The sequence below is a fragment of the Mustelus asterias genome, chromosome 13 (assembly GCF_964213995.1).
Source record: "Mustelus asterias chromosome 13, sMusAst1.hap1.1, whole genome shotgun sequence".
In the NCBI taxonomy this organism is placed as follows: Eukaryota; Metazoa; Chordata; class Chondrichthyes; order Carcharhiniformes; family Triakidae; genus Mustelus; species Mustelus asterias.
The window spans coordinates 17,850,256-17,866,367 of record NC_135813.1 but is presented as its reverse complement, the minus strand read 5'-3'; the positions used below and the strand labels follow the sequence as shown (position 1 = coordinate 17,866,367).

General features: G+C 43.9%; 1 protein-coding gene across 2 annotated transcripts in view; it reads left to right on the top strand.

The window, feature by feature from the left end:
- Positions 1 to 8,073: 8,073 nt before the first annotated feature.
- zbtb34 (zinc finger and BTB domain containing 34) overlaps positions 8,074 to 16,112 on the top strand; it is a 34,454-nt gene continuing 26,415 nt past the window's right edge. The window contains exon 1 of one of the 2 annotated variants that reach the window (XM_078226416.1): positions 8,074 to 8,227. Coding sequence is in view for 1 of the 2 variants with exons in the window: in XM_078226415.1 (XP_078082541.1) it covers positions 8,308 to 8,333 (26 nt within the window). In the remaining variant the exon portion in view is untranslated. Of the gene's footprint in view, positions 8,334 to 16,112 lie in introns of both variants that reach the window. The other variant, XM_078226415.1, reaches the window with a different exon arrangement.

Below are 16,112 nucleotides of genomic sequence, written 5' to 3'. Positions count from 1 at the left end.
AGGGCCTGGGTGGGATTGCTGTCAGTCCAGGCTCGATGGGCCAAATGGCCTCTGTAGTGGTTCTATGATCCTTTGCCATTCCTTTAAAGGGTAAAAGAGAAGATCAGATAAATTGAGAAATAGCCACTTATTTCTTTTAACTGATTGATATGCGTATTCTGATTATTAGTGATAGAATTACAAGGAAGGAACTTTTAAATACATAATATTACTAAGATAATAAAACATCCCCAAGGCTCTTGACAGAAGCATTATAAAACCAAATTTGATGTCAAGCCACAGAAGGACATATTGGGGTAGGTGATCAAAAGCTTTGTCAAAGGGGTAGGTTTTTAGGTGTTTTTTTTAAGCTGTAAGGAGAGATGCTGGGGGAGAGAGGTGTGGTTGAGTGATTAAAATGGGAGATGCTCAAAAGGACAGAATTAAAGGAATGCTGATGTGTCAAGGGGTTATAGGACTGCAGAGAAGGCCTGAAGATCTACGAAAGCAGCAGTAGTTTGGTGACTCTGAGCTACGGGCTGTTGGGGCAAATGTAATCCTTTGCTCAGCAGGGCCAAAGAGTTGAAGTTGTGCTTGTGCGTGGTGCTGGACAGCAGATTTGAGAGTCCAGGGAGACAGAGTCTTGGGAGACAAGATTGAAACACTGCAAGGTGGGTGGCTGTTGATGCCATTTGAGTTGGAATAACCTGTGGAGAGAATTTCAATGTTATATCTTTTTTTTATTCATTCATTCATGGGACATGGGTGTCGCTGGCTGGCCAGCATTTATTGCCCATCCCTAGTTGCCCGAGGGCAGTTGAGAGTCAACCATATTGTTGTGGCTCTGGAGTCACATGTAGGCCAGACCAGGTAAGGACGGCAGATTTCCTTCCCTAAAGGACATTAATAAACCAGATGGGTTTTTCCGACAATCAACAATGGTTTCATGGTCATCAGTAGATTCTTAATTCCAGATATTTTTAATTGAATTCAAATTCCACCATTTGCTGTGGTGGGATTTGAACCTGAGTCCCCAGAACATTTGCTGAGTTTCTGAATTAGTAGTCTAATGATAATACCACTCAGCCATCGCCTCTCTATTACGATCCCAGCTAACATTAATGCTGACAAGTCAGGATATAACCCTGGCTTGATAGATCCTAACCTTTATTTTTTGTTTAGATACATAGGAAGCAACTACTGAACAGAGGCACAGGGATGTGGATGAGCTTTTAACAGAAGAATAAAACATTAATTAAACAAGAAAAGATGAATTATAATGCACTACTCCTTCAGCCCACTGTATTGTTATAAGTATACACAGATTTACAAGGATAACACACGTTACAAAATTTATCTTAGACTCTAATGTTCTTAGAAAGTACCAAATCCATGTAAACCATGTGTGGAGTTTGCACGTTCTCCCTATGTCTGCGTGGGTTTCCTCCGGGTGCTATGGTTTCCTCCCATAGTCCAAAGATGTGCAGGTTAGGTTGAGTGGCCATGCCAAATTAACTCTTAGTGTCAGGGCGATTTGCAGAGTAAATACGAGGGGTTACGGGGATAGGGCCTGGGTGGAATTGTTGTTGCTGCAGGCTCGATGGGCCGAATGGCCTCCTTCTGCATGTAGGGATTCTATGATTCTAACAGGCAAACTGTGGTCAGACACCCCACGCTCTGAAACCAACTGACAGAGACTACCCACAACGTCTATGGATTTTTCATCAATTCCCCCCATATGCTTGGCACACTGAAACTCTGCCTTCCACACAAAAGTTTCCACTCTCCGCTCTCGAAGAACGCAGCTTGGAATCTTATCCCAAATGACGCTTTCTCTTGCTTGTCTTTACCAAAGATCAACTCCAGCGTTTCAACCTCCCCTTCTGGTATTCCTCTGCCCTTGATCACCAAATGCATTCAAGGTTCCATGCAGTCTGACAGATACCCAGCCACTAATTCACCACTGCTTCATAGGTCCTGTTAAGGTATCCCCAGCCTTTGGGTCACCTCAGATCTTGACTTCTCACAGCCTTATTGCTTCACCTCTGCTTCCATGGCTAGCACAGTGGTTAGCACTACTGCCTAACAGTGCCAGGGACCCGGGTTCGATTCCTGGCTTGGGAACTTGTCTGGCAGTTTGTACATTCTCCCCGTGTCTGTGTGGGTTTCCTCCGGTTTCCTCCCACAGTCCAAAGATGTGCAGGTTAGGTGAATTGGCCATGCTAAATTGTCCCTTAGAGTCAGGGAGACTAGCTAGGCTAAGTGCGTGTGTTTATGAGGATAGGACGTGGGTGGGATTGTGATCAGTGCAGACTCAATGGGATGAATGGCCTTCATCTGCACTGTCGGAGTCTATTATTCCTTCAGATTTGCTGTTTAACTTGGAGCCTTTTCTTGCTCCTCACTCTCAACTTCACTGAACAGAACCCTTTTTCCTGATTTCTGTTCTGTGTTCCTTTGACTTGATGTGGAGATGCCGGCGTTGGACTGGGGTGAACACAGTAAGAAGTCTCACAACACCAGGTTAAAGTCCAACAGGTTTATTTGGTAGCAAATACCATAAGCTTTCGGAGCGCTGCTCCTTTGTCAGATGGAGTGGAAATGTGCTCTCAAACAGGGCACAGACACAAAATCAAGTTACAGAATACTGATTAGGATGCAAGTGTTCTTTGAGTGCCCTGTTTGAGAGCACATTTCCACTCCATCTGACGAAGGAGCAGTGCTCCGAAAGCTTATGGTATTTGCTACCAAATAAACCTGTTGGACTTTAACCCGGTGTTGTGAGACTTCTTACTGTGTTCCTTTGACTTCACAGTTTTCCTGGAACTCTCTTCTGTCCCATTCCCTGGTTTCTGGGACTTGCTGTTCTTTAGCTTGGGACCTGTTCTCTGTATTCTCTTTTCTTGATGTGGAGATGCCGGCGTTGGACTGGGGTAAACACAGTAAGAAGTTTAACAACACCAGGTTAAAGTCCAACAGGTTTATTTGGTAGCAAAAGCCACACCTTTTGTGGCTTTTGCTACCAAATAAACCTGTTGGACTTTAACCTGGTGTTGTTAAACTTCTTACTGTATTCTCTTTTCTTGTCTTGCCTGTTCCATCAGTCCTGTGAGGAGTGCTTCCTCTTGGGTTATCTTCCTTCAACTGAACTAACCACTTCTGCTTTTGTGTGTGGGCCCCTCCCTGGCTGCTAAACATCAGCCAAGTTTTTTTTAATACCCTATGTTTGGGGTTTTAAAAACCTTGTTAAAATTCAGGCATCTAAACAGATCCACAGGCAATTTTTTCAAAAAATGAAACCAAATTCAAGTCCTTAACCCTTTCATAACACACAATTTAAGCATCGTCAATTCATCTTAAACTTAAAGTCATACCTTACTTGGTCTCTTTACTTGAGAAAGGATATACTGGTACAGGAGGGTTGCAGAGGAGATTCACTAGGTTGCTCCTGGAGTTTAGAGGGTTGGCTTATGAGAAGACACTGAGTAGACTGGGACCATACTCATTGGCATTTAGAAGAATGAGGGGGGATCTTATAGAATCATATAAAATTATGAAGGGAATGGATAAGATAGAAGCAGGGAGGTTGTCTCCACTGGCGGGTGAAACTAGAACTAGGGGGCATAGCCTCAAAATAAGGGGGAGCAGATTTAGGACAGAGTTGAGGAGGAACTTCTTCACCCAAAGAACTCCCTGCCCACTGAGGCAGTTGAGGCTATCTCGTTGAATGTTTTTAAGACAAAGTCAGATAGATTTTTGAACAGGAAAGGAATTAAGGGTTATGGTGAGTGGGCGGGTAAGTGGAGCTGAGCCCACAAAAAGATCGGTTATGATCTTATTGAATGGCAGAGCAGGCTTGAGGGGCCAAATGGCCTACTCCTGCTCCTGGTTCTTATGTTCTTATTCCTAACACCCACAAATACAAATCTAACTTATTTAAAACTATATCTATTTCGTAACACTTCCAAGGTGATGACTGGACTCCCTCATGAGAGAGAAAGTTTGAATGAAATTGATTGACTCACAATGTTTACTGATGTCTGTGTGCTTGTTAAGAAACCCATGGAATCTGTTTTGGTCACGTCTGCCATTTATTTGGTATGTTCGACTGCAGTTTGCCTGTCGATTCACATGTACCTCATTTTTTACCCTGAATGTCAGAGAGATATTGTAAATTGTTTTATCTGTCTGACTATATATCATAAAGATTATTTTTGTTTGTTCAAAATCATGTGGAATCTTGTGGTTTTATTCTCTTAGCAGGTGTCTTGATTCTCAAACTTTGTCTAACCTGATCTTACAGGAAAAAAACTAACGTAACCCAGTCCATCATGCACACCAGTCTCCCATCCATTGGCACTGTCTACACTTCCCACTGCCTCGGGAAAGCAGCCAGCATAATCAAGGACCCCACGCACCCTGGACATAAGGACATAAGAACTAGGAGCAGGAGTCGACCATCTGGCCCCTCGTGCCTGCTCCGCCATTCAATAAGATCATGGCTGATCTTTTCATGGACTCAGCTCCACTTATCTGCCTGCTCATAGAAACATAGAAGATAGGAGCAGGAGGAAGCCATTTGGCCCTTCGAGCCTGCTGTGCCATTTATTACGATCATGGATGATCATCCAACTCAATAGCCTAATCCTGCTTTCTCCACATATCCTTTGATCCTATTTGCCCTACGTGCTTTATCCAACCGTCTCTTGAATACATTCAATGTTTTGCATCAACTACTTCCTGTGGTAATGAATTCCACAGGCTCACCACTCTTTGGATGAAGAAATGTCTCCTCACCTCGATCCTAAATGGTCTACCCTGTATCCTCAGACTGTGACCCCTGGTTCTGGACTCTTTTATAAGTCTCTATGAGATCCCCCCTCATTCGTCTGAACCCCAGCAGAAACAATCCTAACCTAGTCAATCTCTCCTCATACATCAGCCCTGCCATCCCCGGAATCAGCCTGGTAAACCTTCACTGCACTCCCTCGAGAGCAAGAACATCCTTCCTTGGAAAAGGAGACCAAAACTGCACACAATATTCTAGGTGTGGCCTCACCAAGGCCCTGTATAATTGCAACAACACATCCCTGCTCCTGTACTCAAAACCTCTCGCAATGGAGGCCAACATGTCACTTGCCTTCTTTACCACCTGTTGCACCTGCATGCTTACCTTCAGTGACTGGTGCACAAGAACATCCAGGTCCCGCTGCATACCCCACTCTCCCAATTTACAGCCATTCAGGTAGTAATCTGCCTTCATATTTTTGCTTCCAAAATGAATAACCTCACATTTACCCAAATTATACTGCATCCGCCATTGATTTGCCCACTCACCCAACCTGTCCAGATCATTCTGAAGGATCTCTGCATCCTCGTCACAGTTCACCCTCCCACCCAACTTGGTATCATCTGCAAACTTTGAGATGTTACATTTTGTTCTCTCATCCAAATCATTAATATATATTGTGGATAGCTGGGGTCCCAGCACCGATCTCTGTGGCACCCCACTAATTACTGCCTGTCAATTTGAAAAGCACCCATTAATTCCTACTCTTTGTTTCTTCTCTGCCAACCAGTTTTCTATCCATCTCAATACACTTCCCCCAATCCCATGCGCTTTAATCTTGCACAATAATCTCTTCTGTGGGACTTTGTCAAATGCTTTCTGAAAGTCCAAATATACCACATTGACTGGCTCCCCCTTGTCAACCCTATTAGTTACATCTTCAAAGAATTCCAACAGATTTGTCAAGCTTGATTTCCCCTTCATAAATCCATGCTGACTCTGTCTGATCCTGCCACTGCTTTCTAAATGCTCCGCTATAAAGTCCTTGATAATGGATTCGAGAATTTTCCCCACTGCTGATGTTAAGCTTACTGGTCTATAATTCCCTGTTTTCTCCCTACCTCCCTTTTTGAATATTGGAGTGACATTAGCTACCCTCCAATCTGCAGGGACTGTTCCAGAGTCTGTAGAATCCTGGAAGATGACCACCAATGCATCCACTATTTCTAGATCCACTTCCTTAAGTACTCTGGGATGTAGATTATCAGGCCTGGTTAATTTATCTGCCTTCAATGCCATCAATTTTTCCAGCACCATTTCTCTACTAATGTTGATCTCCCTCAGTTCTTCCCTCTAACTAAATCTTGCATTCTCCAACATTTCTGGCATTTGATTTGTGTCCTCTTTTGTGAAGACAGAATCAAAGTATGTATTCAGTGGCTTTGACCATTTATTTGTCCCCTATTATATGTTGCCCCGCTTCTGTCTGTAGGAGACCTAGATTTGACTTCACCAACCTCTTTCTCTTCACATGTCTACAGAAACTCTTAGTGTCAGTCTTTATGTTCCCTGCAAACTTACTTTCGTACTGTATTTTCCCCTTCTTAATCAATCCCTTGGTCCTTCTTTGCTGAATTGTAAACTGCTCCCAATCCTCAGATCTATTATTTTCCTTGGCCAATCTGTATGCTTCTTCCTTAGATCAGATACTTTCTCTAATTTCCTTTGTAAGCCATGGATTGGCCCTCTTACCCTTTTTGCTTTTGTGCAATTCCTTTACTGTTCAAAAATCTATCTTTGCCTTAAAAACATTCAAAGAAGTAGCATCAACTGCTTCACTGGGCGGGGAATTCTACTGATTCACAACCCTTTGGGTGGGAAAGTTCTTCCTCAATTCAGTCCTAAATCTGCTCCCCCTTATTTTGAGGCCATGCCCCCCTAGTTCTAGTTTCACCCGCCAGTGGAAACAACCTCCCTGCTTCTATCATATCTATTCCTTTCATAATTTTATATATTTCTATAAGATCTCCCTTCATTCTTCTGAATTCCAATGAGTATAGCCCCAATGTACTCAGTCTCTCCTCATAAGCCAACCCTCTCAACTCCGGAATCAACATACTCTCTTCCACCTTCTTCTGTTGGGAAAAAAGTACGAAAGTCTGAGGTCATGTACCAACCAACTCAAGAACAGCTTCTTCCCTGCTGCCATCAGACTTTTGAATGTTGATCTTTCTCTACACCCCAGCTCTGACTGTAACGCTACATTCTGCATGCTCTTCTCTATGAACGGTATGCTTTATCTGTATAGCGCGCAAGAAACAATACTTTTCACTGTATGCTAATACATGTGATCAAAGTCTGGTCCAGGATCAGAACAGTTGAACAACTCAGTTGAGCGGCACGGTAGCACAGTGGTTAGGGTGGCACGGTAGCACAGTGGTTAGGGTGGCACGGTAGCACAGTGGTCAGCACTGCTGCTTCACAGCTCCAGGGACCTGGGTTTGATTCCCGGCTCGGGTCACTGTCTGTGTGGAGTTTGCACATTCTCCCCGTGTCTGCGTGGGTTTCCTCCCACAGTCCAAAGATGTGCGGGTTAGGTTGACTGGCCAGGTTAAAATTGCCCCTTAGTGTCCTGAGATGCGTAGGTTAGAGGGATTAGCGGGTAAAAATGTAGGGATATGGGGGTAGGGCCTGGGTGGGATTGTGGTCGGTGCAGACTCGATGGGCCGAATGGCCTCTTTCTGTACTGTAGGGTTTCTATGATTTCTATGATTTTATGATTTCTATGATTTCTATCCAGCCCTCATTCGGCTCCGCTCGGGATCCTCCACCTTCGACTCCGCTCGGTCACCGAGTCCTCACTCGGCTCCGCTCGGGGACTGAGTCCTCACTCGGCTCCGCTCGGGATCCTCCACCTTCGGCTCCGCTCGGTCACCGAGTCGTCACTCGGCTTCTCGCTCGGGCACATTGAGTCCTGACTCGGCTTCTCGCTCGGCATCCTTCGGCTCCGCTCGGGATACCCCTGCCTTCGGCTCCGCTCGGGCACTGAGAGCCCTCACTCGGCTTCTCGCTCGGATCGGCCGGCAACTGCCCGAAGCGCGCATGCGCACACTGGGATTAGGGTTCAGCGGGGGAGGAGGGTGATCGGCTGCCGGAGGCGTGCATGCGCACGTTATGGAGGATGGAGGTCGCGGGTGACGCTCTCGGCTGGATCCAGTTCCGGGTCGTTGGCCGTTAGGGGGCGGGGGGGGAGGGAAGGGGGTCGCTCTGTATGTGAGGCCTGGCCTGGGCAGCGACAGCACCGGGTGCGGGGGTGATGGGGGGCGGGGAAGTGAGCAGAAAAGAGGGGGAGAAAATGTGAGGGAAGAGAGAGAGAGAGAGAGAAAAATCACCCCACCCGAGTGAGTGAGCCAGCCAGCCAGCCAGGCAGGCAGCCCCGCAGCAACGGCAGAAGGCGGAGTGAGTATGGAATGAGGGGACGGGGCGGGCGGTAAAGCGAGCTGCGGGTCTGGGCGAGAGCAGGGCCGGGCCCGGCCTCCATGTTGTGTGTGAAGTTGGGAAGCAAGTAAGTGCTTGGCTGAGTTGTTAGCGCTCGGACTCCACACACTCACTCACACACACAGGGACAGGCTTCTCCACAAGACAACTTTCACCCCTTAATAATCTAGTTTTCTAACAAACTCGCTCTTTTATTTCAGTCACACTTTGCAGCCTTGTTTTTTTAAATTGGTTCTCTCTCTCTCTCTCTTATCCCCTCCTCTTCCACCTCCTGTCACTTCAATATCCCCCTCCCCATGCCAATTGCTAAGTTAAAAGCTGTTTGTTGTTTCGATGTCACTTCAGTGTCCCCTCCACACGCTGATACTTTAGTTAAAAGCTGTTGTTTTAATTCATTTCAATGTCACTTCAATATCCTCCCCATGCCAACTCCTAAGTTAAAAGCTATTTATTTATTTCGATGTCACTTCAATATCTCCACATGCTGATACTTTAGTTAAAAGCTGTTGTTTTTGTTCATTTCGATGTCTCTTCAATATCCCTTCCCAATTCCTAAGTTTAAAAACTATTTATTTCGATGTCTCTTCAATATCTCCTCCACATGCTGATACTTTAGTTAAAAGCTGCTGTTTTTGTTCATTTCGATGTCTCTTCAATATCCCCTCCCAATTCCTAAGTTAAAAGCTATTTATTTATTTCGATGTCACTTCAATGTCCCCTCCACATGCTAATTCTTTAGTCAAAGCTGTTCGTTTATTCTTTATTTCAATATCCCCTCCCCATTGCCAATTCCTAAAGTTAAAAGCTGTTTGTTTCAAGTGTTTTCATGCCCGGTGAGAGTTTTGAATTGCAAATCAACGTAACAATCGGTGCGAGTTAAACAACAAAAAGGGATTGTTCATGACGCTCTCTCCCCCTTTATGAGCAAATGTTGCAATCTCTTTTATTTGTATATAAAGCAAACTATCCCGCCGTTTACAATGGGGGCTGGGTGGATGGGGAAATAAACCACCCGAGAGGCACTCTTCCTTTAGTGTCAGACATGTCCTTCAGGGAAGTTCTCCAGCTCTCTGGTAAAAGCAACATGGTTTTAGTCACATCTACTCGATTACCAGCAGGCTTGTTGGCAATTCTGTTTTAACCAAATGACTTAAAAGTTGCGGAAGGTACTGTGTGGAAGTGAAATGCGAGAACAGTTGTTGACTGTGGTCTGTTCACGGTCTGGCTCAAATCAACAGAGTCCCCCACTGCTGCCCCCATCTCGTGTTTAAATTGGCTCTTGTGAACACTTTCCCCACACCTGTATCCGTAAGACTGACCTTGTGATCCCAGATTACTCAAAACACATGGCCCTTATCATCCCCGTTTAAACGAAGGACGGGGTTCGCGGCTGGAAAAAAATCATGTAAATACATGCACATTTTTTGTGCTTACGAGGGTGAACGCATGTTTGAGTTTCTTTTTGTTGGCTTCATGCCCAGATTTCGAAAAGATTTTGAGGACATCAGTAGAAAAAATCCAATCAAGGTGGGATTCTCAAGTGGCAGTTGCATGAGAAAAATTAAGGTTCCGTTCCACATCTTTGCTATTGCGTGTGTTTATGGGCTAAAATTCACAATGTGGAGATTAAATTGTGGAAGTACAGATGAGTAAATATGATCATCTCAAAGCAAAATGTGACTTTATTGCTTCCATCCGAAGTTCCTTCACCTTTGACCCCATGTTGAGAAATTTGGTTATTAATTTTTATTGTGGACTGAACTGATTTCAGAAAATTCACAAGCTGGTTCCCTGTGAACTTAATGACATTGTTTTTGCACTATTCACATAGTTGAACTTTCCGAATCCTGATTAGTACTGTAGAATTTTATGGTGTAGAACAGGATTCCCCCCATCAAATTTTTGTTGATGTTTTTTCTCCATGTTACACATCTCATCTAATCCGATATAACACTCCTTATAACACAACGATATAGCACAGAAGGTGCCCTTTAATTTTTTTTAATCTCTGATCCTAAAACACAATGCCAGTTTGGTTCTGAACAATTCTAATCCAAATGATAAAAGTGAACCGTGCACATGTTGATATAATATTCTGAAATCAGTGGTAACTGTGCAGCAGCCCTCCATCTTTTACCTGGTAAAATGCAAGTCTGGTTTATTTGGTTGAAAACTTGACCTTTTTTGATTTACTATATGCCTATGATCGCACATAATAAATACTGCTGGTTGTAGTCTGAGCCACCATTTTGATTGACTTCAGATGCTAAAGCTATTTAGCCCTGTGCGTATATTTTTATTGCAAATACTTTAAAATTGATAATTATAATCCACCCAATTTCAGTGCTTTAATAATTTTTTTCAAAAGTTTTTTGTTTTATCGGTTTGCCTGCCTTCTGCTCCCCCCCCCCCCCCCCCCCCCCCCCCACACTTCTAAGTATGTTCCATCATTCTTTTGCCCTTGAACTTTACTTCTAATAGTACATAGCTTTTGCATTCTGGTGAACTGTGGTAGTAAAATTACACCTTTGGCTTTGTTATGCTGGAGCTGCAGTGTTTTGCTATTTGGAGTTTTAATTTATGTGTTTACGCTCTCAAGTTCCCTCTGTTCACTCCATGTTAGCTCTTAATGGTGAGATGTATGGAGGCTAGTGCTTTTCCAGTTGGGAACGTTTGAATGTGTCACCACATGCTGGCTGTTCTCTGGCAACTCCTGACATCAGGTTACAGAACAACATTTGACGGGGATTAAAATGCAGATCATCTATCCATCCACTTAGAACCTAACCCAGGCAAATCAGAAAGATGGGGAATGTAGAGAGGAAATGAGTATGTTGAGATTACAGAATACATAGATTTGTAATTGCATGTTGTAAAAATAAAGTCATGATGTGGAGATGCCGGCGTTGGACTGGGGTAAACGCAGTAAGAGTTTTAACAGCACCAGGTTAAAGTCCAACAGGTTTATTTGGTAGCAAATGCCATTAGCTTTTGGAGTGCTGCTCCTTCATCAGATGGAGTGGAAATCTGCTCTCAAACTGTTTGAGAGCAGATTTCCACTCCATCTGACGAAGGAGCAGCGCTCTGAAATCTAATGGCATTTGCTACCAAATAAACCTGTTGGACTTTAACCTGGTGTTGTTAAAACTCTTACTGTAAAAATAAAGCACAGGTGTTCCAGTACACTATACTAGATCTTTGTGATTCTCCATGTGTGGTGTTCAAGTCTTCACGTTTCCATAATTTCAGTGACATGGCAGGCAAGACGCTGCTTCCTCACACGGTGGGATAGTATATTGATGGGCAAGTCACTGTGCTGCCAGTCAGCCAATTTTAAGAGCAGGATCAGCAGAAACTTAGGAACTGGTTCCTGAAATGTTCTTTTGAGTTGGGAATTGCATTTCTAACTTAAGAGTGATAAAACATTTTTTGAGGTTGGTGTTGAACTAAATGCTGCTTTTTTCACCATTCTTCCATCAATGCTCTGGAAATTAAACACTTGGCTGTGACCTAGAAGCTAGGATATAAGTATAGGAGTGTCAGAGGCTGAACTAAGAGAAATGGCATTAAAGCTTCTTACTGTTCTGTTGAACACTGTTCTTTGCCAAAGCTGCTCAATCTTCAATCATTCTGAAATACAAAAATAATGCCCTGGGTTTCTTTCGATCAACTCTGCTTAAATTCCCTTCCCACCTCCATTTCCAACAAGTACAAAGAACTTTTGGACGTTTTTAGGAGTAACGTTGCAACCATTCGTTCGAGTTTTGCTACCATTTTCCTCCCTTCCCCTTGCTCATCAATCAAAGGTAACCCAGTTTCTCTCCTTTCTCCACATGTCTTCTGAGAGATCTTATCCATGATATCCACTTCTAGCTCTTGATCCTATTCACATTAAACTTTTGACCGTCCAACTTTCCTTCTTTTCTAGCCCCTCTGTAAACGGGTCTCTTTCTCACCCCTCAGGTACTGTCCCCCTCCCTTTTAAGTCTTGTTACTATCTCTATTCTCAAAACATAAATCCCTGACTTTTCTGTCTTGCGAGCTATCGCCCAGCTCAAATCACTTGCCCCTCAAGTCCCCTTTTTTTGTAACTCTACATTTAAGATCAGACTTCCACTGCTGCTATAACGTCAAAATGACCCTCATCCAAGGCACAAATAATGTCCTCCTTGGTCTCTTCAGCCTTTGACACAGCTGGCTTCACAATCTTCTCAAGTGTGCAATATTTTGGCAGTTTATCTGGATACTGTACTGGATGTAGGACAGTTTCTGAATGCGTTCTCTTTCTCAATTGTTGTATCAGACTGAATAGGATTATTTGAAACTTCAGCATCCTCTAAGCTGAGTTTCCAAGAACATGTCTTCAACATCCCAAAGATCACCCCCTTCCAATTTTTTAACATCTCCTGTCTCCATCTCTTCCCCTGCCCATCTGTAGGTGAAATCCTCGTGATACGACAGAGTTGACTCCAGACTCAGCTATTCAATTTCCCGCCCAGTTAGCCTCCCATCTTCCACTCTATAAACTAGAGCACATCCAAAGCTCTGCTGCCTGCGTCCGAACCCACACTTAAGTCCTAATCACCAATAGCCCTGTACTCACTGATCCACATGCCACCCATTCCAACAACACTGCAATTTAAAAATCACATGATTGTCTCTCAATAGCCCCATAACAAAGAAAAGTACAGCATAGGAACAGTCCCTTTGGCCTTCCCAGCCTGTGCCGATCATGATGCCCTAACTAAACTTAAAAAAAAACCTTCTGCCCTTACTCGGTCCGTATCCCTCTATTCCCTCCCTATTCGTGTATCCATCCAGATGCCTCTTAAATATTGCTAATGTGCCTGCTTCCACCATCTCTTCTGGCAGCGCATTCCAGGCGCCCACCCACAACTTCCCCCGCACATCTCCCTTAAACTTTCCCTGCTCACTTTGAACCTCTGCCCCCTTGTAATTGACACTTCCACCCTTGGAAAAAGCCTCGGACTATCCACCCTGTCGATGCCTCAACCCTCTGAGAATTCTTGTATCCCTCCAATTCTGGCATCTGTCACATTCATCACTAATGCAGGCCATGCCTTCAATCAGCGGGGTCCTATGTTCTGAAATTCCTAATGTAAACCCCTCCACCAAGATTATCCTTGCAACCTACTTATTTCGGTAAGCTTTCAGTGACTCCTAATATTCCCACCTTTGGTTCTATGTCACTTCTCTGATACTCCTATGAAGCATGTTCAGATACTTCCCTACGTTAAAAGCACTAATATGAGTCTAAGCCCTCCCATTTCGTATACCATATCAATTTTTGATGCTGGCAATTGCTGACATAATTTTGACACCCGTATGAGTTACATGATGTCTCTTGTAAATAGGGGAAAATGGATTTCTTGCTGAATTATCAAATCATAAAGGGAAGAGTGCAGCTCAAATAGTTTATGTTCATCCTCTAAATCCTGAGATTAGATTATTGCCTAAATTCACTGAAGCGTCTGTTACCATTTACTATCTTCAAAGTTGTAAATCTTTTTGGTTATTTTCCTTGATTTTGTGATGCTGTATATTTGTTTTGCTTTCCTATTTAAAAAAACATGTTTTAGGACAGAAAATAATATTAAATTTGGCGTAGGGTCTCTTGAAAATGCGCTAAACATGTGATGTAGCACCTAAAGCATTGAAGTGGTGAATAACAGGAAGATTCACAACCTGGGATAAAAATATTACAGGATCTTTCTGAAGTATCTGCAATGTCTTGCGTACGGAAACGAGGTTGAGCCATTATAAGTGAAATTTTGCCATGCAGCAATGTGATGAGGTTAATTATAGCAGTGATGAAGTGTGAAAGGCCTAAGAGTCAAGAACACCATGGGCCCAAGTTTATTTCAGATCTGTTATGCTGTGGTTTTCTTATGTTGTGGTGATCAATTTTGATGGCAATTTTTATTCTTAACTGATTTAAAGGAACTATCCTGATAAATTTATTTGATATAGTTCATTTCACATTTTCAGGATGTTCCCAAGGGGGTTCATGGCTTAATGAAGTATAGTCACTCTTTTAGCGAAATTCAGTAATTATTTGGGAAACAGCAAACTCCAACAGATATGATCGAGATAAATGACTGGGCAATCTGTTTTAATTGAAGAATAAATATTATCCAGGTGACCTGGAAATCCTTTGCTCTGTTTGAATCGAGCTGTTGGATCTTTTAGGTCCAGCTAAGAAGGCAGACATCGTCACCTAACGTCAGCGCAGCAATCTTTCACTACTGCATTGATCCTAGATTATGTACTCAAGGCTGGAGTGGGGTTTGAACTCACAACGACCTTGACCAGTTGAGAGTGCAAACATAGCTGAGATTGGTGTTAATAGGGGAAAATGGCACTCCCTCAGTCCTGACCCTCTGACAGTGCGGCACTCCCTCAGTCCTGACCCTCTGACAGTGCGGCACTCCCTCAGCACTGACCCTCTGACAGTGTGGCACTCCCTCAGCACTGACCCTCTGACAGTGCGGCACTGACCCTCTGACAGTGCGGCACTCCCTCAGCACTGACCCTCTGACAGTGCGGCACTCCCTCAGCACTGATCCTCTGACAGTGCGGCACTCCCTCAGCACTGATTCTCTGACAGTGCGGCACTCCCTCAGCACTGATCCTCTGACAGTGCGGCACTCCCTCAGCACTGATCCTCTGACAGTGCGGCACTCCCTCAGCACTGATCCTCTGACAGTGCGGCACTCCCTCAGCACTGATCCTCTGACAGTGCGGCACTCCCTCAGCACTGATCCTCTGACAGTGCGGCACTCCCTCAGCACTGACCCTCTGACAGTGCGGCACTCCCTCAGCACTGACCCTCTGACAGTGCGGCACTCCCTCAGCACTGACCCTCTGACAGTGCGGCACTCCCTCAGCACTGACCCTCTGACAGTGCGGCACTCCCTCAGCTTATGCAGTGCTGTAATTTAAGATTGGTGAATTTCACTGCTGCTCACTTGTAAAATGAGTAGTGGAAGCAAATTCGTACAGGTGTACCTTTGCATTTTACAACACAAGCTTACAACTGAGCTTCCATGCCAGATGTCCAAAGCTGAGACATTGGACAGGTTGAGAGGGCATAAATCTTGTGTATTAAACTATGTTGAATGTACTTTTCCATTAGCGAATCTTTAAGTAAACTCTTCCTGGGCCTTTGGTAGTCCAGTTAGAAAGTGTGGGAGAGAACCGACAGATTGATGATGTTCCTGGTCTGAGTGGACAGATTGCTATTTGGGGTCTCCTGTTAACAGTTGATCAGTATTGTGGAGGCACCAACATCCTATGACTCTCCAGTGCACCAGAATGATCTATGTACTGTGTTACTTTATTCTCTTTCATTCTGGGGAGAGCCCTAGACTGGCAGTCAGTGTTTGTGTTTGAATGTAAGCCCAAGATCTGCAATCTGCCATGTGTCGAATCGGATTTAAGCTGTTACCACACTGTAATGAAACAATCTCTTTCCCCGCATGTTCCAGATCTTGGTTTTAAATGGCTCTGGTTGTTTTGCTGTTAGTTGTGTTTGGCTTCACAGTGTTTTAGGGGAAATGTAATTCAAAGTAGGTTAGGAAATGTTTTCCACTTTATAAGAGTACATTTGGTCAGTACACTTTATTTGCATTATACTGTTCCCAAGATTGAACCAGTAGAGGTTTTTAATACAGCAACAAAATGTAACTAAACATTGAACTACAAGCCGATAAGATTGAAACTATATCAGATTGGACTGTTTATCCATGATATCAAAAAGATATATAAACGCTGCTATGTTTCCTAGGTTGTCCAAAAGGAAGGAAATGTTGGTTAACTTGTTTGC